Here is a 23,754-nt window from a genome sequence, read left to right as displayed (position 1 = left end):
ATAGCCAACACTACAAGATATTTCCACATCCTGATCTCTCTGGGCAACCTATTTTCCATCATTCATCTTTAAGTACAACGCAAAGCACCAGCCTAAAAGAGTTTTCTTCTATCATGCCTTCTTTAAATATGGAAAGAGGTTAAAAGTTAAACTTGAAAGGACACAAGCTTCATATAAAGAATCAGCACAACTGGACAGCAACAAAACAGGCTATTCAGGTAAGTTGGGACTGAAATTGAACAGGTCAACATATTAAGAACCCTATCAAAAGAAAATAATAAGGGAATTCATATAACTTTGCTAATGAGCAGCAATTAGTCATGATTAATAGCCACCTGGTAATTTTGCAGCTCTGCAATCTTCTCCTGCTGAACCGCAGAATCACACCATATAAGGTTACTTGTTTCATCCTCATCTGGAGTTTTCATAAATCCCATTTCATCTATTACTAAACGAACTGCAAGTAAAAGGTTAAGTTAAACCACGAGTAAAATACTTCTGAAACAGATTCATTGGGGAAACATTCTTAGCTATATATAAATTTTAGCTCAAAGTACTTTATTGGCAAAATAGCCATTAGTTATTGCATAACCTTATTTTTAGTCACAATTTATCAAGGGCCAAATAATGCTCAACAGTAACTGAGGACTGTTTTCATGTTGCACCCAAAATCCTGTTTCAATGCTCTGAGAATTAACAGGTACACAAAACTGCTAAAGAGGTTAGGGATTATTCATGACACAAGGAAAACACACACACAGCTGAGACAATACCTCTAGTCAGGAAAATGTACTTTGATGGCTTTTTTGTAACCTTGGGCTAAATACAAGGGAAAAGATAAAAATATCCTCTGATTATTAGAGCTATACTATACTTTCCACTTCCCAAGTTCAAATTATTTTTATCAGTTAAAACCAAGTCAGCGAGGTTGACTCAGGATAGAAAACAATAAAGCAGAATTCACTGCAGAGATTTTGAAACTGGCCCTCCTTTTTGTTAAAAACCCTCTGACCCTACTGAAAAAATGTATGCTTGGAGAAAAGCTTGTTTTCCAGTACAAACTACATATATTCCTCTCTGATTTAGATACCACTTAAAATACTGACATTTTTCTTCCAATAAATGTCAAGTTTATTCTTATCTAGAATAAAGATAAGCGGAATACTTAGGATAAATTTTGGGTTCCAAAAGAATTCTAAGTCTAATAGAATGGTGTAACTATATAGCAATGCTTCAGTATTTTATTTTGAAACGTATTACTTTTACTGGTACCTGAAATATGAGGAGAAATGGTAAAAAAAAAAGAGGGGGGATCAAATGACAAATTGGTAGTCACGGGGATGTAAAGTACAGCATAAGGAATATAATCAGTAATACCATAACGACTGTGTATGGTGCCAGGTGGGTACTAGATTTACCAGGGGTTCACTTTGTAAATTATATAAAGGTCTAACCACTATGCTGTATACCTGAAACTAGTATAAAATAATATTCAATGTTGACTGTAACTGAAAGGTAAAATTTAAAAAGAAAAGGGGAATAATTGACTGAATTTATCTGGCTCAAGCATGAAACAGAGGCGCAAACACCTGCTGGGTCTCAAATCCTAGTAACTCTTGATTGCTTTTTCGGCTGAGGACAAAGAAAGGACTTTTTATGTAATCCTATCTAGAACACAGGTATAAAAGAGGAGAACAGTGCTTGGAGGTGGATGAGGTCGGGGGAGGGGCTATTGAGCTGAAGTTGCTGTTTTCCAGAAGAAGTTCAGTAAAACTTGGGGTTGTTCTGAAGGCCCAGGTGACAAGAGTTGGAGAAAGGACTGTTCCTCTCTGGTCTGCCACAGAGCACCAGGCAGCTTCAGCGTCCTGATGGCTCAGGAGCTGCTGTGCCACCCAGAGCTCATAGGGCAACAGCGATGCAGCCCGAGAGGCTCCTTTAACTGGCTCACAAGCATAAAACAATGATGAGGTACATGAGCAGACCTGTACCTGAGAGCATGTTCAGGGCCTCTCAGAAATCACTGGGAAGACCTTGATGAGGGAAATGGAACTGCAATCAGTATGAAAAATAATGCAACTTTGACTCTCTGAATACTTCCTGGGAAAGTGAGAAGAAACTGCTCTTACACACTCTCCTTTAAACCAAGGTTCCTTTGAACCTTAAAAGTAGGTTGAGAGGGTAAGTTAACACCATCCACCAATCACTTTTACAATGGTCACCTCACTCTTGTTTTCTCACTCTAGAAAATATGCTGTAAATAAACCCTGAACAATTCACATCTCACCCTTTCACACCAACTTGCTTAAAGTCTTTTCTTCTGGGGAACCCCCATTGGAATAGAATATTGGGGGACCTCAATTCCAATGAAATAGTCCATTGATTGCTGATAAACTTTGGTGAGCTACTATAAATGGAAATGAGATTCTGAAAGATTAATAAGGCTAAGAATAACTAACATCCTTGAGGTTCATATGATTATGACTTTCCTCAACTCTTTTAATGCAAAATTATTAATAAAAGAGGAATATTATTTGAGTAGTTATGATATTTATAATGAGTTGCACAATGGTGGTCAAAGTATCTTAATTTAAAACAATTCTTATCTGTTCTTCATATTATAAATATTGTTTACATATAAAAACTAGACTTTTATTAATAAAAAGTAACAGCATCATCAAAATAATTTTTAAACATAGAGAGAAATATGTTTTTACTCTATTCTGTAAGTCAGGTTCTCATTGATTTTAATAAAAACCTCAAATTTTACACTAACATTTTAATTTATTTAATGTTCTTATTATTTTATACTTGAATTTAAAATTAAGTTTAGTCAAAATCATCCGCATTAATAACTAAAGCTTTTAATTTATATTGATGTTCAATTTGATTGTTGATATGTTAAATATCTCATAAAAAGTAAAATTTTATAGAAGTCACTTAAAAACCCATTATATAAAAAAATAATATCTCTCTGAATTTCTACACTGTTTTCAACATCAATCTAGTTTTTCCAACATGTATGAAAATATCATAATTCTGAGGAGACCTACCAATTTCAAACTTTGTCCCAGCAACATTTGCTGTAATTGTTCCCTTCTTTTTCTTCTTTCTGACTTTCCTTTTCATTGTGCTTTGATAAGGCAATTCTGTATTCAGATCCAGGGGAGAGGGTCCCTGAATAACTTTAAAAGAAATGTAAACCAACCAAATATCATTGAAATAACAAAAATTCCATACCTGAAAACACAAATGCCCCCCCGCCAAAAAAGGTAAAATTATAAGTTGTAGTTCTTTTTTAAGAGTCCCCAATTAATTTTTAATTCTTACAAACATTAGTAGCAATGATGATATATAATACATCTATATTTTATAATGTGATTAAGTTGATTTGCTTACCTCTTTCTTGAGGCAGAGATGGCATTATTGCCTGAGTCGATTAGCAAGCAGTGTGTGCTCTGTACCAAGCTCTCAGGAAATCTGGAAGGCCCACATTAGTCTAAGTAGGATACGGCTCCAAACCACTGAAAGTTCCTATCATATTATCTTCGTGGAATACTCGGATTTCAGGGCACTGACGTTATGGGATAAGAAGATACCTGTTCAGACTTCAAAACAAAGTCATTTAGAAAAAAATCTTTTATAAAAAAGTGTTGATATATGCCAATACAACTCTTTTTTTGTGATAAGAATAGCATCTTATTTTTTATTATTTTTTATTAAATTTATTGAGGTGACATTGATTAGTAAAATTATATAGGTTTTAAGTGTACATTTCTACAATACATCATCTATATATCACATTATGTGCTCACCACCCAGAGTCAGTTCTCTTTCCATCACTATATATTTGACCCCCTTTTTTTCTTCTAGAGCACCTCTTCCCCCTTACCCTCTGGTAACCCCTGTACTATTGTCTATGTCTATGAGTTTTTGTTTGTTTGTCTTGTTCATTTGTTTCAGTTTTATATCCCACATATAAAATCATAAAAGTAAAGATAGTGTTACTGTATTTAATGTATTTAATCAACCAACATTTGTTAATGTTTTAAACCTTGTACAAAATGCCAAGAGATGATTCCCTCAATGTGTGCAGTCTAGAGGAGGAGGCTTTATTTAAGTCACGTATCATATTTACATACAATAAATAACATGCCACACACAAACAATAATATTTGCTACTGTTTATCGAAAACTTACTATCTTAGGCTTCTTTTACTACTTAATCTTTCAATAAAACTATGAATTAGAAGCTTTTATCCCATCTTACAAGTAAATACATTTTTAGATCACAGAAAGGAGAAATCTTTACAAAGAAAGTTAAGTGACAAAATGGAGATTAAATTAACATCTCTCTGATGTCAAAGGCAGTGGTAACCCATATAACCTCCAAAACAATGCCATAAGCTTAAATGTTTTTAAAACGAAATGGTGAAATAAGTGGCAGGGTTAAAGTCACATGCTGACAGAGTGCAGAAAACAGTGATTCCTTTTAATGGTGTGTGCGATGGGGAAGAGGAGTAGGTACACTATAAAACAGACATTTGAACTATGCCTTTAAAAATGACAGCAATTTTGAAAGGCAGAAAATGGGAGGAGTCATTGCTATGATGATCTTATTTGGGCAGACAAAGGAATGCAATAAATATTTTTTAATGAATGAATTCACTTGATTTGGCTACACTTCAACATGACCTATATTACACTTCACCTATATTTTCATTGTATATGTATGAACCTAGGAATTTACGCCTTTACTACACTATACTGCCCAGTCTATACTGTCAACTTTCTAATTTCTCCCTTCATATTGTAAGAATATTTTAGTTCTTGTAATATGTCTCTAAACATAATGAAAAAGATGAAAACCTACCATGATAAACAAAAGTATGATGTCAAGATATTATCAGGTTTATTAGAAATTCAGAAATTCAGCTACATAAAATATGACTTACAGACATCACTCCAAATAGTCATTATTAATTAGACTCATTACTAAAGAAAATTTAGAGCTTAATTTGTTCTCAGGTATCATTTTTACTAGAATAATTCCTAGAATAATTCAATCTTAAAACTATGAAACTATTATTTATTACAGACCAACTGTGGACAGGTACGTGTTAAGAATGTAAATATTTTATCTCATTAACAAATCTAGAAGTTAAGTATCATTTCCCCCAATTTTCCAGATATGGAAACTAAGGCTAATAAGTTAAATAAATCAAGGTAACACAGTTTATAAATAGAAAGCCTAGGATTTGAACCCAATTCTGATTACACTAGTCACCTATACACTATGCCCCGCTATTTTCAGACATCATGCTAATATGCTATATTAGATGTAAAATAAGTTTGCTATCCTATTTCTATACATAATGCAAGATATGGGTGTATTCAGGAAATTCAGAATACTTCAAACCAAAAAGTGAAATCACAGTAAACATCCCTGACCTCATCTCAGCTCCCAATTCCAAGCTGGAAATAGACTAGATTTTTTTCAGAACAAAAGAAAAGAATAGTCTAAAGTTCAACTTGATTTATTTCTGGAAGGTGTCTGATACCTCAGGGAGGTAACTGTTTGAGTTTACAAATCCTTGACCAACATCTTGTTACTGGAGTAAACAAAGATCCTCTTATGGTAACAGAGTACATATTACATTGAAAGTAGGTAACAAAGTCAACAAGAGTCTGAGAACAATGTTTGCCTAACTATACTAACAACAAATTAGTAATTGTTATAGGCTCTAAAAACAAACTTGTTAATTTCTGACTTAAATTATGAGGCAAATGACTTTGAGTTGTACAGAGATCAAAACAAGAACTGTTTCCCCTCCCTCTATCTACATAGGAATTTAAAGGCTTAAAATTAGTCTATTCACATATAAGCTTTATTTAATTCCATGTATGGTTTGGTGAACAATAAAAGTGCTTTAACAAAGTCAAGGACTCAAGCCTGCCATCCCAATTCTAATCATTTCACTTTATTCTAAGCAAGAGATTTGAGATTGATCACAACACTCAGATTAGCCATGGTTACCTACTTTCTAAAAGCCGAAAGCATGTTTCAGTTACTTCTGAAGTACTGAAAGCCAATGGTTTCTGAAGCTTGGCTGCAAAGTTGAATCACCTGAAGAGCTCCTGAAAATCCTGGTACCCAGGCCACACCTCAGACATAGGTAGGGCCGTAGTATCAGTATTTTTAAAACTCTCCAAATGATTCTAGTGCGCAGCCAAGGTTGACAACCTCTGCTGTAAGCACATAATGGCACTGAAGCAAATAATAGTTAATTAGAATATAACACATATAAAATCATAAGAAAAAAAGTAAATCAAAGAAGAAAACTCTTGTAACTATAAAAATAGGTCGCATCATCTATAAAAAACCCTACCCCTAGTTCAACTAAACAAATTGAGTAAAAGAATTAGGAGATAAGCAGATATTGATTGCAAAGAGAAAGAAACAATTTTATTTTGCAAACAAAGAGGCCATTCCAAAATTTCAGGCCAATGGTAACCTAGAATGTAGAACTTCAAGTGCTACTATGCAAAATAATAGATACACAAACCTGAAACAACAAAAATATAAGTCCAATACACTTGGGCTAGAGTACGCTTTTTTCCCCAGTTCTACCCATCACTTAAAATCCAGACAAATTTCCACTTTTTCCTCAAAGCTTCCTCAGATCATGTCTGAATAAATTCATCTTATTTACCTCTTTGGGTCTATTATAGAGACTGTTCTTTGTACCCCTAATATATCACCAACCACAAAACCAAAAAGGTAAGCTCCATGAAGACAGTGGTTTTTTTCTATCGTGTTCACTCCTCTGCTCACAGGGCCTAGAACAGTGCCTGACACAGTGCTCAGTAAGCACTTGTTCACGAATCGAAAAACCACTTAATTAATGAACAGCAGCTGGAAGGAAGGAGCGATGGTAATGGAGATATGAGAAGCAAATACATATCATTTACAACATATTACTGTTACAATTTTAAGTGAAAAAAGATCAGAGTACATAAAAGTTTACATTTGGGTAAAATGATAGAAGAAGATATGGAATATACGCACAGAGAAGTGGTGGCAGGTTGTGGCTGGGGGCGGAGCTAAAGAACACTTACTTTTCTGTACACCCTTTGGTGCCCTGGGCATGAACTGCCTATTCAAAGCGTTAAACATATGTGATAAACATTTATGTCAATATTATCATGTTAATAACAAAACCCATTAAATTTTATATTTCATTTAGTTGAAAATAATTCATTTAGACAGAAGAATAATACAGTAAAAAGAACACTGAACAAGAATTCAATTTGAATTCTTATCCCTTACTCTGCCACTTATCAGATACATAACTTAATTTCTTAATATGAAACAGGAGGGAATTGGTCCTTTCCAGCCTGAAAGCCTAAAATGCCAACCAATGAAGATAGCATTGTTGATATTTTTGATGACAAGAAGACAAAACATCTTTTGAGTCAATAACATGACAGAAAATCAGACCTTCCCCAACAATCACCAATAATCCATGCTCTGGTGAATTCTGTATATAATTCTCTTTGTACATATTAGGTTCCTGCAAAAGTAATTGTGGTTTAAAAGGTTAAAAATAATTGCAAAAACAGCAATTACTTTTGCACCAACCTAATATTTGTAAAATTTTATCTCATTATAGATTATTAAAATAATCTATCAAAAGGTCAATGGGAAATAGAATTAAGGCTAAATTGGAAACATGTAAAATATTATTAAAAATGTAATAAAAGCTGTTTTATGGTGAGGAGGGGAAGGAAAAGAAAACCAACATAAGCCAGTACCTACTGTGTGCTAAGCACTTTCACATATCTTTGTGTGTATTTAGTCCACCTAACAAATTCCCCGATTTTATTCCAATTTTATAAGCCAGTACCTACTGTGTCCTAAGCACTTTCACATACCTCTGTGTGTAGTTAGTTCATCTAACAAATGCCCTGATTTTATTCCAATTTTACAGATGGGAAAATTTAAGACTCTGTGGTTACGTAACTTGCCCAAAGTTACAGCTAACAGGCGACAATGAAATGGTTTTTCTCTAAAGCCATGTTCCTTCCTACCTTTTCTGCCACCTTCAAAACTCAAGTCTTTAAACATGACATATTGAAGATTTCACAAAGAAGCTTAATTCTGCTTGACTGGAATATTTTATAAACTACAGAATGAGAGCAAGAAAATCAAACTGTGGTTTAAAATATGGTTGAGATCCCAAAGTTGCATCAGATTTCATTTCTCTTCTTGGAACACCTAGGCAGCTATCCCCATTCAGACTGTCTTCCTGTTTCTCCTTCATAAACATACTGCAATTCAACAAATACTGTTATGTATCAGCCCTGTTCTCAATGAACAAAATGTACAAAAAATGTCCTTTTTTGTGGCACTTGAATTCTAGTAGGGGAAGAGACAAAAAATAACAGTCAACGTATGAAATAAGTAAACTAGAGAAAATGCTAAGTACTTTGGGACTGAGGGGACAGACATCGCATGTGGAGGGAAAGGAAGATGAAGATTGCAATGTTAAATATTGTACCCAGACGCGTCTCATTGGGAAGGTGATATTTCAAGGAGGGCAATGACTGGTTATCACAACTGGAGCTGTTAAAATATTATGCATATGTGCACATATATATGGGCATGTAAGAATGTGTAAATGTAAACATGTGATGGGGAGGGAATGGGGAAACATACTACTTTCTGTGGTACCAAACAATCTTTAAACCCTCCAACATAGTTCTTTCTCTTAAATCCTGGTTTTCCGAGGCACTGTATTTATTTTCTACATTGAGTTTAAAAGTACTATTCTCACACTGACAAGGAGTACCACAAACATGTCTTACAATGTATGTAACTGGTTTTACATACTTTTGCTAGCGTGTCACTCTTCTGAATGGGGCAGGGGGGTCGGGAGGAAGATCCCAACCCCTCCACCTCGTGTCCCCAGTACTGACATTAGATTTGATGACTCTCTTTAGTAAGCCGCTCGTGTCACAGTTTTGGCATCTAGCTCACCCTCACCCCATTCCACACTTAGTATCCTATTGTATTTTTCAATTCTCAAAACCCATCAGAAAAAAAATCTTTATTAGTCAATATAGGCTCTAATAATAAACAACCCCCCAACCCCAGGAGCTTTAAACAACTCAGCTCTACTTCTTGATCATGCTACATGCCGACCGAAGACTGGCAGGAGTGCTCACACGTCAGAGTCACGCAGGAACCCCAGCTGTCAGAGCAGCCATCAGCCTAACAATCACCCTGCCAGGTGTAAAGAAAGTTGTGGAAGATCTCACACAGACAACTAATGACACATAAAATGTCTGCTCCTCATTCAGTGGCCTAACGCACTCACATGATCCTAGCCAACGAGTTAGGAAGTGCAGTCATCATCAAGTGACCAGTAGGAAAAAAAGTAACACTGACAACCATGGCAGACTCCAACCTTTATTACTCCCTATTTGAACCTAGCTCCCCCAACCCCTAGACACTACATTCTAGCTCTCTCTCCATGTATAGTATTCTCCTCTGCCTGGAAAAACATAGCTGAGACTCTGTACTGAAGCCAGTCTACCCATTGGCTTTACACACTAGATATTAAACTTCTCTCTCCTGAGAGGCTATGGACTGTGATACGACGGTGAGGAAGAGGGCGAAGACAAGAGGAGGATGCAGTCACTTTGTAAAACATACCATGTGCCAGGCACTGGTCTAGGTTTTTACATATAAAACTCTGACCTTCACAACCCTAAAAGGTTATCTTGTTATTGTTCCCATTGACAGTTATTTAGAGAAAAGAGATATACTGAACAATGATATTAAAACACAAGTTATAAAAACATTTTTAAATGATAAGAATTCTGCAATTTTGCCTCAAGACAATCACCTCTGAATTCCTAAACTGTAATTATCTGATGAAAGATGTTTCTACTACTTCAAAAAAAAATAAAAAAATAATAAATATAGCAAAAAGCATACCCAATATCCAATTAAGCTTTTACTTTGGGGGGGGGGGAAACGCTCTCCATATACCCAATGTGTTATTTATAGAGAAGCTATTGCAAGTAGCAGTCAGAAATTATTATTTCATGAAAATTATTAAAATAAGACAGTTGCTTTTTCATGTGCAATTAGTAATATCTCCAAACATGAAGACGATTTCTTCCATTTTTGTCCTATAACACATCACTAAATTTTAGTAGATAGTCCCCAAACCAAATTTGATATATTATTTTTCTTTTCGAAGAAATGATACTTTTTCGTACAAGAAAGTAAGAAAATGAAAGCGAATGATATGCGCCACTTTTTGAACATTAAAATTTGAAGTATTTTTATTTGTTTTGAATATTACTAGAATTGGATTTCATGTGAGCCCTAGGCCAGCTGCTTCTTAAACTTTTATGTGCATAACAATCACCTGGGGAAAGTGTCAAACTTCAGATTCTGATTCATCAGGTCTGGGGTGGGACCTGAAAGTCTGCATTTCTAATAAGTTTCAAGGTATTCTGGTCCACAGCTCACACTTTGGGTAGTGAGATTCTAAACAACCTCAATGTGTAATATGCTGACGCAAATATTTTAACTTAAAGCCCTTCTTTATAACATGTGAAAATTATAAAATTATTTTGAAATTCATGTAGGTGATGTGAAATTATATCTTCATATTAAAGAAGTCCAATAAATCAAAAAATTAATTAATTAAATTTAAATTTCACCTAAATTTAATTTAATGGGTTAAGAAATGTTGGCCTAAAGCAGTGATTCTCAAAGTATCATCCCAGGAACAGCAGAAGCATCATCACCTGCAAACATATTAGAAATGAATATTCTCAGGTCCAGCCCCAGATCTCCTGCATCAGAAACTGGGGGTGAGGCCCAGCGTTGTCATGATGGAGGATGAAGGAAAGACAATCACGAAAGAGGACTCCCAGAACTGACAGGCACTCCATGTGATTCTGACGCAGGCTAAAGTTTGAGAACCACTGGACAAGAGGGCCAAGGGTCAGTGGCATGTGCAAACTCCAAGAAAGTGGGTGACCTTTCCCTCCTCACTAGCCTTTTGAAGCAGAGCCATGTGGATGACTTAGACATCACCTGGTCAAGCAACAAGTGGAGGAGAAAGTATTTGCCAAGGAGGCTCTGAGCAGCTGGAAAGGAAGAACTCTGCGACAAAGGATCTCACTTGCTGCTGCAGACTGCCCGGCTGAGTGAGGTGAGGTGTTGCTAACCTAGAAAGAGATTATACCCCTTGCTTCAGCCCAAACCAGCTGCCAAGACTGAGCAACTAAGACATTCATTTTCCTTATTGCTTTTTTATTATTAGTTTCAAAACAAAAATTGTATTGCAAAACAATGTAATAGGTAGATATTTACACCCTCACAAAGTGATAACCTTCCTCCCCCAATCTACCACCCCTCCGAAATCACACACCCACCACAGTTCCACTGACCCCATTCCCTGAGCTGCACTCCCCATCCCGTGAATACATAGTGTGTGTGTGTGTGTGTGTGTGTGTGTGTGTGTGTGTGTGTGTAAAATCAGTCGACACCCATCACTATTCAGCTTCAGCTTCAGGTGTACACCGCAGCAGTCAAGCACCTACACTGTCCATTAAGTGGTCTCCCCGGTAGGACAAGTGTCCATCAGATACCCTACAAAATCTTTACAACATTACTGATTATACCTCTTAAACTGTCTTTCGTATTGCAATGACAATCTTGTGGTTACAACTGTGCTTTCTAATCCCCTCACAGTCTCCCCCATCTCTACCCCCCTCCCATCTAGCAACCCTCAGTTTTTTCTCTATATCTCTGAGACTGTTTCTGATAAGCCTGTTCATTTACTCTATTCTTTAGATTCCACATATAAGTGAGATCATATGGCATTTGTCTTTTTCCATCTGACTTATGTCACGTAGCATAATATTCTCTAGGTCCATCCATATCATTGCAAATGGTAAGATTTCATTCTTCTTTATGGCCTAGTAATAAGACATTCATTTTCAAGATGCGATCTACCAGAAAGCATTGAACATAAAAGATATGGTGAATGTTTAAATAAAAAACAATTATTACAGTAAAAGATATATTGCCATTAATCTCACTCAAAATACTCCCCCTCTCTTCAAACACACGTATCCCATAGTTCTTGCCACTTTTCGAAGCAGTTCTGGAAGTCCTCTCTCGTGAGTGTCTTTAGTTGTACCATCGTGGTTGCCTCAAAGAACTGTATAGATAGAAAATGTTTACTTTTCATGGTCATTTTGACTTTGGGGATGAGCCAGAAGTCACACGGTGCTAGATAGCTGAATAAGGTGAATATGGACGCACTGTAGTGTTATTTGACAGAAATTGCCATACTACAAGAGATGTGTGTGACATGGAGTGTTGTCATGATGGAGGATGAAGCAAAGACATTCACGAAAAAGGACTTCCAGAACTGCTTCAGAAAGTGACAAGAATGGTGGGATAAGTGTGCTGGAACTGAGGGGGAGTATTGTGAGGAGAATTAATAATGGCAATATGTCTTTTACCGTAATAAGTTTTTTTTATTTAAACATTTACCATATCTTTTTACCACACCTTGTATGATTAACAGCAACCACAGAAATTACTAATATACCCTCTACTCCCAAGTATTGGGCCAGAAGCATGGAAGCTTCATCTGAAAACATTATGTATGAATGACTGAAAAACGGGAGGTGTAAAAATGAACATCACCAAGAGGATGAAAACATTATGATATACTCATACAATGAATGTGCTACACACAAGTGAAAATAAATGTATTAGAACTACCGTGTTTCCCCAAAAAAATGACCTAGCTGGACAATCATCTCTAATGCGTCTTTTGGAGCAAAACTTAATATAAGACCCGGTATTATATTACATTATATTATATTATATTATATTATATTATATTATATTATATTATACTATATTATACCCAGTATATTATATTATATTATACTATACTATGTTACATTACATTATATTATATTACATTATATTATACCTGGTCTTATAGTAAAATGAGACTTGGTCTTATATTAATTTTTGCTCCAAAAGACGCATTAGAGCTGATTGTCTTATTTTCAGGGAAACATGGTACATGATAAATCACACAAACAATGCAGATCAAAATGTATTGGGGAATACATACAGCAATATATATCATTTATGTAAAATAAAATGGTAAATAATGTAAAACTATAATATATGATATATATTGAGATATATAGATTTTAGGAATTAATACATATGAAATGTGTAAAGAACTTCATACACGGGAATGATAAACACCAAGTCCAATACCTCTTGAGAGAAAGGGGGAAGGTGCAATAGCCATCCTGTTCTACAGAGAGTGAGCACCTGTGTGCTTGTACATACTGAAGATGTAATTCTTAATACAAAGAATGAATAGACCTTCCTCATCTTTTACCTTTTTGAAATAATAGGTAAGCATGAAATAGCCAAAATACTTTTGTTTGAACCACTGTGTGCCTCCTTGAAAGTATCATGTTCTAAAGTCACACTGTTGGAAACTCAGGTCTGGTCCTCACCTTGATAAGCAATGTGAGGTCACTGAAGTACTTCCAGCGGAGTAACATAATCCAAATTTCTTTCTGATAGATTACACTAGCAGTTATGATGGGGGCTGGATGGGAGAGGGGCAGGAGTGGAGAACAGCGAGTCTTAGAGGGTGTTGCAAAAGTCCAGGAGAGAGATGGCAAGAGTCTGATGGGTAGGAGAACAGACACAGAGAGAAAGAATACTGCTACTGCAGAATAGCAACAGAACTTGGTGATCAAGAAGGAAAAAGTAATCTCAAACGACTTGCAGATTTCCGGCGTAGGAGAACTGGGTAGAAGATGGCACCATTTATCAAGAGAAGAGAAGACCTGCAGAAAGACGAGCCACTTTAAGGGGTAAGATGATTTCAGATTTATACATGCAGAAAACGATAGATGGGGGCAAAACAGAAAATAGGACAATAGAATTAGTGATTGACTGGAGATGAGGAAAACCTCTATTTTATAAATACAATGATTTTTAAATACAGAAAGATCCTTTCCAAAGAATAACTGCTCCTCTTTCTGTGATCTCTGCCAAGAAATCACAGTCAAAAATGCTCAGCTGCCTGACTGGTGAACAAATGACATCACCCAAACAACTGTCATAACAATAATACATTGTCACCACTCATTGTGTGTACAAATTAAAGGGGTTTTTAGAGAAGCTACTTACTCCCTGAACATAGAAACATTTGTTTCTCTTTCTCAGACTGCGTATGTTCTCAAAAGCTAGATCTGTAATGTGTTCTAGACCTAACAAAAAAACAAACATTTGATCAGCCACTTCTAAAAACCTGACAGGGAGCCAGGTGTGACATTGTGTAAGAATAAACAGAAGAATTGTTTCTTCATTCTAGTAACAATTAATATTGACCTTGAGCAACAGTAGCTCCCACTAATGTGATGCTTATTTATTTCTCAAATTGCCTGAGCCTGATTAGGATTTGTTCGATGACTATGGTTTAGTCATAACATCTATACACAATTTCCACTAATCCCTGTGGAATGTCTTGCCTTCGGAATGTAGGCTAGTATGACATGAAAAAGTAGGAACTGATAAATAGATAATAATAACAGCATACCTTGAAGGCAGTTTTCCCATATTAATAGCTGTATTTCCAGTATTTAGGATAATAAAAAAAGGCAAAAAGCTCACTCAATAAATGTTGAACTAAATACAGTTCAAAGCAAGAATAGCTATATAATTCAGTTATTAAAGTGACAGAAGACAAGGTGATTTCACATTAAAACCACCAAATGCTAACTTAAGTAGAGTTAAAAGGCCCTTTGAGTATATTTCTCCTAGAAAATAATACTGCAGTTCTACGTAATTCTCCAATAGTCTAAAAAAGAAGACTCTCACTCCCTAGGAATAACATATCACGTTATCAATTAACTTTTGAATATATAACTCACTTTTGTAAATCCATGTGTCTCCTCTCATTCCTTCACCCTACAGAGAACTGTACCAAATCTAAGACAGTTGAATTTCACATCCTCAGAACACCCAATCTATGTGTATGCTTGACTATACAAAGACATCTCTTGTTCTAAGCTATAAAGTTGGAATTGAAGGTCTTTTGGACCCAACTCTCCTTAACTTTTAGTAACCTACATCACAAGGTGAAAGAGAGGAACTGAAGGAAGCAGAGAATTTCTAAAATATCCAGTTCTCTGTTCTCTGCCAGAAAATGCACAATAGATATCAAAATGTGCAGCTGGTGAACAAATGACATCACCGGAATGTCATCTGATGCCAGCATTTATAGCTTTAAATGTCCAAAACTTAACTCTCTAACTTCTGCTGAAAAGCTAGCACTTCTCTTCCGTTCCTTACCTTGGTAAAGGGCGTCACTACATAGCCAAACATCCAAGTGATAGATAAAACAGAATCATCTTCAGCTCTTCCTTTGAACTCTGTGTTTGATGTTCATTCAACAGACACCTTGTTACGAATTTTAGGATATATATTAGTTCCACTGTTTATAGTCCCATCTATAATGAGTTTTCTAAAATGAGTTTTAAATCTTAAATGTATAAAATTCATTGGGTTGTTGAATAAACCTCCTGTGTCATTCATATCAGTTAATAAGTTAACACATGTCGAAAGACTATTAGCTACCTACCTAATAGCCATCCACTAGTTCTTCCTTTCTAACAAGACACCTCTTGGGATACTGTCAGGGGTGGCATTGTGCCTATCTAAACTACTTCATTTCCCAGATTTCCTTACAGGTATATATGGCCATGTTACCAAGTTCTGGCCAATGATGGAAAGTGGAAGTCGTGGAGCAGGACTTTCTAGTAAAACACATTAAAAGGGAGGGTGAAAATAAACCACGTATCAGTGAAATCATATGGTTCTCGACTTTTTCTGTCTGATTTATTTTGCTTAACATAATAATCTCAAGATCCATCCATGTTGTCACAAACGGTACTATTTCATCATTTCTTATGGTAGAATAGTATTCCATTGTGTATATATACCCCATCTTATTTATCCAATCATCTACTGAAGGACACTGGTTGTTTCCATGTCTTAGCCACTGTAAATAAAGCTGCAATGAACATAGGAACACATATACCATTATGGATAAATGTTTTCAGAGCTTTTGGGTAGATACCCAGGAGAGGGATTGCTGGGTCATACCATGTTTCCCTGAAAATAAGACCTAGCCAGTGAATCAGCTCTACTGCATCTTTTGGAGAAAAAATTATATAAGACCCAGTATTATTTTACTATGACATAAGATCCAGTCTTTAATATAATATAATGTAATGTAATGTAATATAATAATATAATATAATAAATATAATATACCAGGTCTTATATTAATTTTTGGTCCAAAAGACACAGTAGAGCTCATTGTCTGGCTAGGTCTTATTTTCGGGAAAACACGGTATGATTTCACTGATATGTGGTATATAAAACTGAAAACAACAATAGAACAAGACAAACAAATGAAGAAACAAAAACTCATAGACACAGACAATAGTTTAGGGGTTACCAAAGGGTAAGGGGTGAGGGTAAAGGGGATCCAATATATGGCGATGGAAAGAGAACTGACTCTGGGTGGTGAAAACACAATATAATACATAGATGATGTAATACAGAATTGTACACCTGAAATATATATATTTTTACTGACATTTGTCACCCCAATAAATTTTAATTACAATTTTTTTTAAAAAAAAAGAAAGAAAATAAACCTACATCTTATAAAACTGCTGTTATTTTAAGTTTCTGTTACCAGCAGCAAATTGTGCTTTCTCATGGACATGCTACTCCAAGAAATTACTGCTTTGTTTTTTGAAAAAGATATACCAGCCTAAATCCAAAGTCACCATCATGATGACTTTATAGACATTAATCATTTTTGCCACGGCCTCCATTCACCCATTTCCTGTGAAGAGTAACCTGAATTTCCTCTGGTGCAACACTACCCGCCCTGCTCTCATTCCACGTGCTTTGGACAGAGCTGATGCCTATCCCAGCTCCAAGGCTGGTCAAATGGCTTAAATCTAAAACGACTGCAGAATCCCATTCCTCTTACCACAAAGATGAACAAAGATGAACACAGTGTGCAACTAGGACTAGCGAGAGTCAAGCCCAGAACTCATATTCACACTCTTAAAGAAATAGTGTCTCTTTTGAGCTGGATTAGAATCTGAGAGGATACATACCTGCATTACTAGCCCCATCTTGCCTGAAGTCAACATGAAGGAGGCAGAAAGATAGAAAGATAACAGATTCCTGAACTACTCCGTAACGTAAACAAAGAAAATTGCTTTTTTTTTTGCTTGAACCAGGTTCCCAACCAATACAAATAATAAAGAACTTAGGCTCCATTTTTAATTTTGTTTTTAAGTAAAGAAAATTACTTCAAAATGTCCTGGCATAAAATGCCATACATAACTCAAGTGAAGTAAGAAGAGGTTTCCTTGCATGTTTCCTCCATGAAACACGTGGATCCTAGGCAGCCACTTTAAAATTTTCTTTTAATTTACAAAGACTTCAATCTTAAATACAGAGCTCGGAACATAGGAACTAAATTGCTGAGCTACAATACCAGAGGGTTACAGTTCTTCAGTAGGAAGTTTTTAAACCTAAAATAAGAAATTTTCAATTATATTAATTTCTAGAATCAGGTAAATTTACCATATTCTTCTAAATTTATCAAAGTCTTCTAAATTAAATTAAATCCCAGTAAAATTCAGCCATGGTCTGAGAGTCATGCAAAGTTTAGAAAAATCCATGTAGAAAAAGGAAAAGGCACAGGCCCAGCTTGTACCGTGTTTCCCCAAAAATAAGACCTAACCGGAAAATAAGCCCTAGCATGATTTTTCAGGATGACATCTCCTTTACACAAGCCCTAATGGGTCTTTTGGAGCAAAAATTAATATAAGACCCAGTCTTATTTTCGGGGAAACACAGTGTAATGCTCTGAATGCCTCTATCAGCTGAGCATATGACCACAAGATCTTCAGGAAGCAAAGAATCATAAGGCTATTTTGTTTCTAGGTCATTAAAGTAGGTGCAAAGTGAACTTACGTGATCAACCTTTGGAAAAAAAATAAAGTACTAAGAGCCTTTATCTAACAGGCCCACTGTGAACAAAAATAATTAAATTCAACTATATTTTAATAAGTTTAGCTCATTTTAAAATAAGATTCTTTCCCCAAACTCATTCCAGACCTTTAAAAATACTGTATCTACCTGGCACCACAATCTTTGCTGTGAAAACAGTCCTTTTTTAGAAATGCAGAGGAAAACAACTATTTTTGTCCTTCGTTCTAACAAACAATGATGGAATGCAGAACAGAATTGGCGCCTGAAGTTAACTGGTGCACAGTAATACGATAGCCACAGATACTGCACCCTCAAACAGGACAAATTTGTTTTTTCTTTCTTCTCTTGACCTCTATCTTCTCACACAGTAAACAAATATTATAAGGACGTATCACAAACCTGTTTAAAAGTTTAATTACCCCTTTACTATTTCATTATATTTCTACTTAAGGCAAGAAACATTTTTAATGCTGATCATTTTATTAGGCGCTCCAATGAGAGAGAAAGAAAATGTGTCTTGTCTTCCATACATACATTTTTATTTCAGAGAAGTGATTTAGCAGATCCCAAACTACCTAACAGACAAGAATTTAACCAAAACATACTGGCACACTGATTATATCAACTATAAATATACTCACGAATGAAAGTTGACCCTAAATATCTACAAAATAATATGTAATCATCCACATGCACCTCAGTTTTACACAGTATTTATACTAAATCAACACAGCTGACTTTCAGTTGTGTCTTATGAGATTTGGATTGACTATTTTTCAGTCTTATCTAGTATTCAAAATTATCCATATATACAAGCCTGACTAGGAAAATTGTGCATTTTTTAGAACAATTTTAATCAATGTACTGCAAAATTGTCATCTCTTTCTGTCCTGAACTGGCTTTGGTGACCGTGGCACATTGCTGGAACTTAGACTAACTGATTATTACACTAAGCTTCATTTATATCTTCCCGATCAATTTATTAAAGAAAACAAAAATTTGCTTTCATTAAGAACATGGAGGGCCGGCCCGGTGGCTCAGGCGGTTAGAGCTCCATGCTCCTAACTCCGAAGGCTGCCGGTTCGATTCCCACATGGGCCAGTGGGCTCTCAACCACAAGGTTGCCAGTTCAATTCCTCAAGTCCCGCAAGGGATGGTGGGCAGCGCCCCCTGCAACTAAGATTGAACACAGCACCTTGAGCTGAGCTCCCGGATGGCTCAGTTGGTTGGAACGCGTCCTCTCAACTACAAAGGTTGCCGGTTCGAATCCCACTAGGGATGGTGCTGAGCTGCGCCCTCCACAACTAAGACTGAAAGGACAACAACTTTACTCGGAAAAAAAGTCCTGGAAGTATACACTGTTCCCCAATAAAGTCCTGTTAAAAAAAAAAAAAAAAAAAAAGAACATGGAAAGATGAACCTTACAATAGCAATATACACTTGGTATGCAATTTTGAATACTATCTCTACCTACATTATTGTTTTCTACTGTTATTTGATTAACTAGTCCCTTGAATGCCTTTTTTAAACAACTAGAATGCAAATTTCTCTAATATATTCTGCATTCTCCACAGCACTTGGCATTTTCAAAATGTGGGTGTGCCTCAGCTAATCAGTTGAAGTCCTTAAGAAAAAACAGACTGAGGTCCCCAAGAAAAAGAGAATTCAGCCCAAGACGGTCTTTGGACATGAGCTGCAGCATCAAGTCTTCCCTGGGTCTCCAGCCTGCCAACCTACCCTGCAGACTTTGGATTTACCAGCCTCCACCATTACATAAGCCAATTCATTCACATTCATTCGTTCATTCTCTCTCTCTCTCTCTCTCTCTCTCTCTCTCTCTCTCTCTCTCTCTCCATCGCTCTCTTCATGTATATACTATTGGTTAAGTTTCTCTAGAGAATGCTAACTAATACATTCATTATTCCATAGGGTCAGCTATACTTCATGAGACTAAAAATATGATTTCAAATACTCTATAAGGAAAGAAAGTTCTGGAGGAAAAGATATATCTACCAACCTAAACATAACCAAGGCCTAAACTAAGGATGCTAGATTATTATAAAAAGAATAGATGAGGACAGTTGTATAAAGAATAAGCCATAGGGTTAATCTCTAGAAGTGAGAAAATGAGTAGGTAAACAGACTATTGCATAAGTACCACAATTTTTCTTTGATTCAAAGCCATACTGTTTTGTTTTGTTTTGTATAATATTCAAAAGCATCTAAAATTGTGCTGCATCTTATAATCACCATCAGCCAGGGAGCTGTCCTGATATAGTTATCATTGCTTGTGCACACACATCAAAATGTGCAGAATCAGTATCAGAGGATGAGAGAAAAACCCAGAAATGATAACGGAACACTCTTTTAAGAAATGTTGCATCACCAACTCTTGATGACACCGAGTATGGAAAAACATGGACAATGAATACAGAAGAGATTCAAGTGTGCCTGTCTGTCTTTGAATGAGAAGAAGTTTAAGGAATGCCTTGGATCGATTTATTTTACTTATATTTTCCCTTTTTCAAACACATAAAGCAAAGATAATTTTAATATTACCTTTAAAAGGCTCTTCCAGCATGTATAAAATAAAATTATAATACTAAGAAAGTATCATTTCATAGTTGAAATTGCAGAGGGTTTCTTTTTTTATTCCCAAGTAAATAAAACAATGATGTGTCTTAAAATGAATGTGATCTTAACTGTGATGAAAAATAGTTGCATATTGGCCAACAAAATTTCCAGTGTGTAGAACTAATGACAATTTCAACCACCTTTTGAGCTTTTCCTCTATGCCAGCAGTACTCAAACTTGAATCTCCTATATCAGAATCTCCTGCAGGGCTTGAGTAAGATTGCTAGATCCCATCCCAAGCTTCTGGTTCAAGGCCGCACAACTCCATCAGATCTCACTCTTGAGCAGGGCTGAGAACCTCTGTGTGCTCTTTAACCCAGGCGGGATTAGCTCCATGGCAAAGGGCTGAGCCTGCAGAGAAAGGGCATCAGTACTGGCAGCTGCACAGGGAAAGGGGCGGCAATGACTGACACGTGCATGATCCTATTCTGACACAAGCAACCTGTGTGATAACTGCCCAAGGCACTATGTTTCCAATTACTAATCTGAGAAAAAGTAGAATTAAGACCCCTTCTTGCTCTATCTAAAATTCTAAAATCTTTGGCCCCAGAAAAGAAAAAAATAACCACAACAACAATTTAGGTCATTCATGATCTGAATAGGTTTTCTATTCAGGCTTCACTCAAATATATGTAACTTTCAAAAAACCAATTAAAATTGGACCCAGAATGCAGAACTTCCAAAATAGTGGAATGAGGAGGTTCAGTAATTCTCCTTAAAAAAAAAAGAATGACAAAACTGCACAAAATTGTCAAAAACAGCCATTTCAGGACTCTGGAAAATGATCAAAGGCATACAAGAAATGGAGAAGCTGTTATTTAAGAAAAAGTACTAAACTTGGGGTAAGAACAGTGGGAGCGGCATTTTCGCCTGGAGCCGTCCTCATATACCACCACCCTCCTGCTCCGTCAGTGCAGTACTTCTTCCAGGGCTGGGCACGGGCATGAAAAGCAGGAGCCTGGCTGCTGTAGGAACTGACCTATTTGGAGCAAAGTGTGGAAAAGCACTATGCCCATGGGTACTGTCGAAAAGCGCACAAAGTTAGTGGGAAATAACCAAGGAAGGCCAATATCACCGTGGTTGCCTGGGGTTTTGATTCTGGCTATAACACTATTGGACCAAAAACAAACAAAAACACTAGAGTCATGAGTACCTACCTCCATCACACCTAATCCCAAAATGAAGTTGCCTGCCATTTTCTCTGCCCTCCTTACTCACTACTCCGCTCCTCACCCACCCAGTAAGAGGATAAGAACTTCATAGTCTCAATTTATAAAACTGTCAAGTGGAATTTTCCTTCACCCAAGGAGGTGTAAACTGCAGCGAGAATTAATAATGAACATTAAAGATGTATAGAGAAAGTCTTCCTGTCTATTCTTTATTTAATTTTGTATCTTACTTATTTTTATACAATGTATTCTTTATGACAAGAATGAGTTAAAGATAAACAGACGTTTATTTCAATATAAAATCTTTATTCTCAGAATGAGAACATGCTTGCTCATTCATAATGGGAAATAACAAAAATATATACTAGAGTACTTTCTCCTTGAATAAAGAAACACCATATTCTGAGAACAGTAGGCACTCCATAAAAATTTCTCAAATTAATAATTTTAAGTAATCGCTGTAAAAAATTCAATTTCATTTTATTGTTTACAATTATTTTCTCAAAGTAAACAGATATTCTTAAAAATGTATCAAGAACAGCAATTTGATGATATTTAACATCAGTATTTTCCTGATTACATACTTTTCTTAGTTTTACTTTTAATGAAATGACCATGTAGATAATAGACTAATTTGATCAATGAAATATTTAGGTTTAGAGAGAGGACATAAATATATTAAAACAAGCTAGTCATGACAGACAATGGTTACAGTTTGCAGTCTACTCTCTGATTATACTGACTCCAATCACAGTTACATTACTAAATTTGAAATGTTATTTACAAATAATATCTCACATAAGACAAAATTAAATATATCACTTTTATATACATAAATCATCATTTTAAGTACAACCCACTGACTTTAGTATTATTAACATTAAAAGACTGAGCACAGTAAATTAAAATCCCTACAACTGAAATCAAACAAAACAATTTATTTGTCTATTTATTTTAAGGTAGCCGAAAATTTTTTTCTCTCACTAAAGAAAATATTCTAGAAAGCAATTATCAATACAAAGCATAATACAAAGTATAATACAAGTATAGCAAAAGCCTAAACTATGTAAACATGTTTATACTCTTGACTTGGTAACTCCACTTCTAGAAATCAATCCTAATAAAGTCATCCAAGATAGTGTGGCATATTTGTGAACAGGAATGTACATCAAGCCACTATTTATACCTGTAACTGAAAATAACTAAAATGTATTTAATAAAGAAATTAAGCAAATTATGATATAGTCAAACAATGGGTTATTGTGTGGTCTTCAAAACTAACTATGAAGAATCTTTACTGGGATGGGAAGCACATAATTATTTGAGCAAGAATACGAATGATTCACAATAAATTAAATAATATCATTCATTTTACCATGAATGAATGAATGATAAAATTGCAGAAGACTTGCTTTAATTTATTAAACCTAAATAAATATACCTCCATTGGGTTATTATCTTCACTACCCATCGGCTTTATATGTCACATTGCATTTGTGTTTTGAAACATCAGAATATTTTAAAGCAAAAATATGAAAATCATCAATTATGAATCATATGCGAAAGAATTTCACTACACAATATTAATAAAAACCTCTTACAATAATCTATAAAATTGGCTACTTCCGAAAGAACCTGGTTCCTAAGTATTACACAGGATTTTGATTTTTGAATGACCACATTTTGTGTTTCTTCTGGTACTTGTAATATTTGCTAACCTACCTCTGAGGTGAAAACTTCTAGAGTAAATCAAAATGTAAACTAATCAATCCCAGATTCCAGGAA

General features: G+C 35.5%; 1 protein-coding gene across 2 annotated transcripts in view; it reads right to left on the bottom strand.

Annotated features, from left to right (window-relative positions):
* Positions 1 to 23,754, bottom strand: part of TTLL7 (tubulin tyrosine ligase like 7) — a 123,324-nt gene that overhangs the window by 75,758 nt on the left and 23,812 nt on the right. For both annotated transcript variants that reach the window (XM_081056559.1, XM_081056560.1), the window contains 3 exons: positions 3,397 to 3,605; positions 3,051 to 3,182; positions 336 to 457 (listed from right to left, as the gene is read on the bottom strand). In XM_081056559.1, the coding sequence (XP_080912685.1) occupies positions 336 to 457; positions 3,051 to 3,182; positions 3,397 to 3,421 (279 nt within the window). In that variant the 5' untranslated portion in view covers positions 3,422 to 3,605. The remainder of the gene's footprint in view (positions 1 to 335; positions 458 to 3,050; positions 3,183 to 3,396; positions 3,606 to 23,754) is intronic.

Source organism: Rhinolophus hipposideros, assembly GCF_964194185.1.
Source record: "Rhinolophus hipposideros genome assembly, chromosome: 8".
Taxonomy (NCBI): domain Eukaryota; kingdom Metazoa; phylum Chordata; class Mammalia; order Chiroptera; family Rhinolophidae; genus Rhinolophus; species Rhinolophus hipposideros.
The sequence above is the reverse complement of the archived record's forward strand: the minus strand, read 5'-3'. Positions and strand labels throughout refer to the sequence as shown.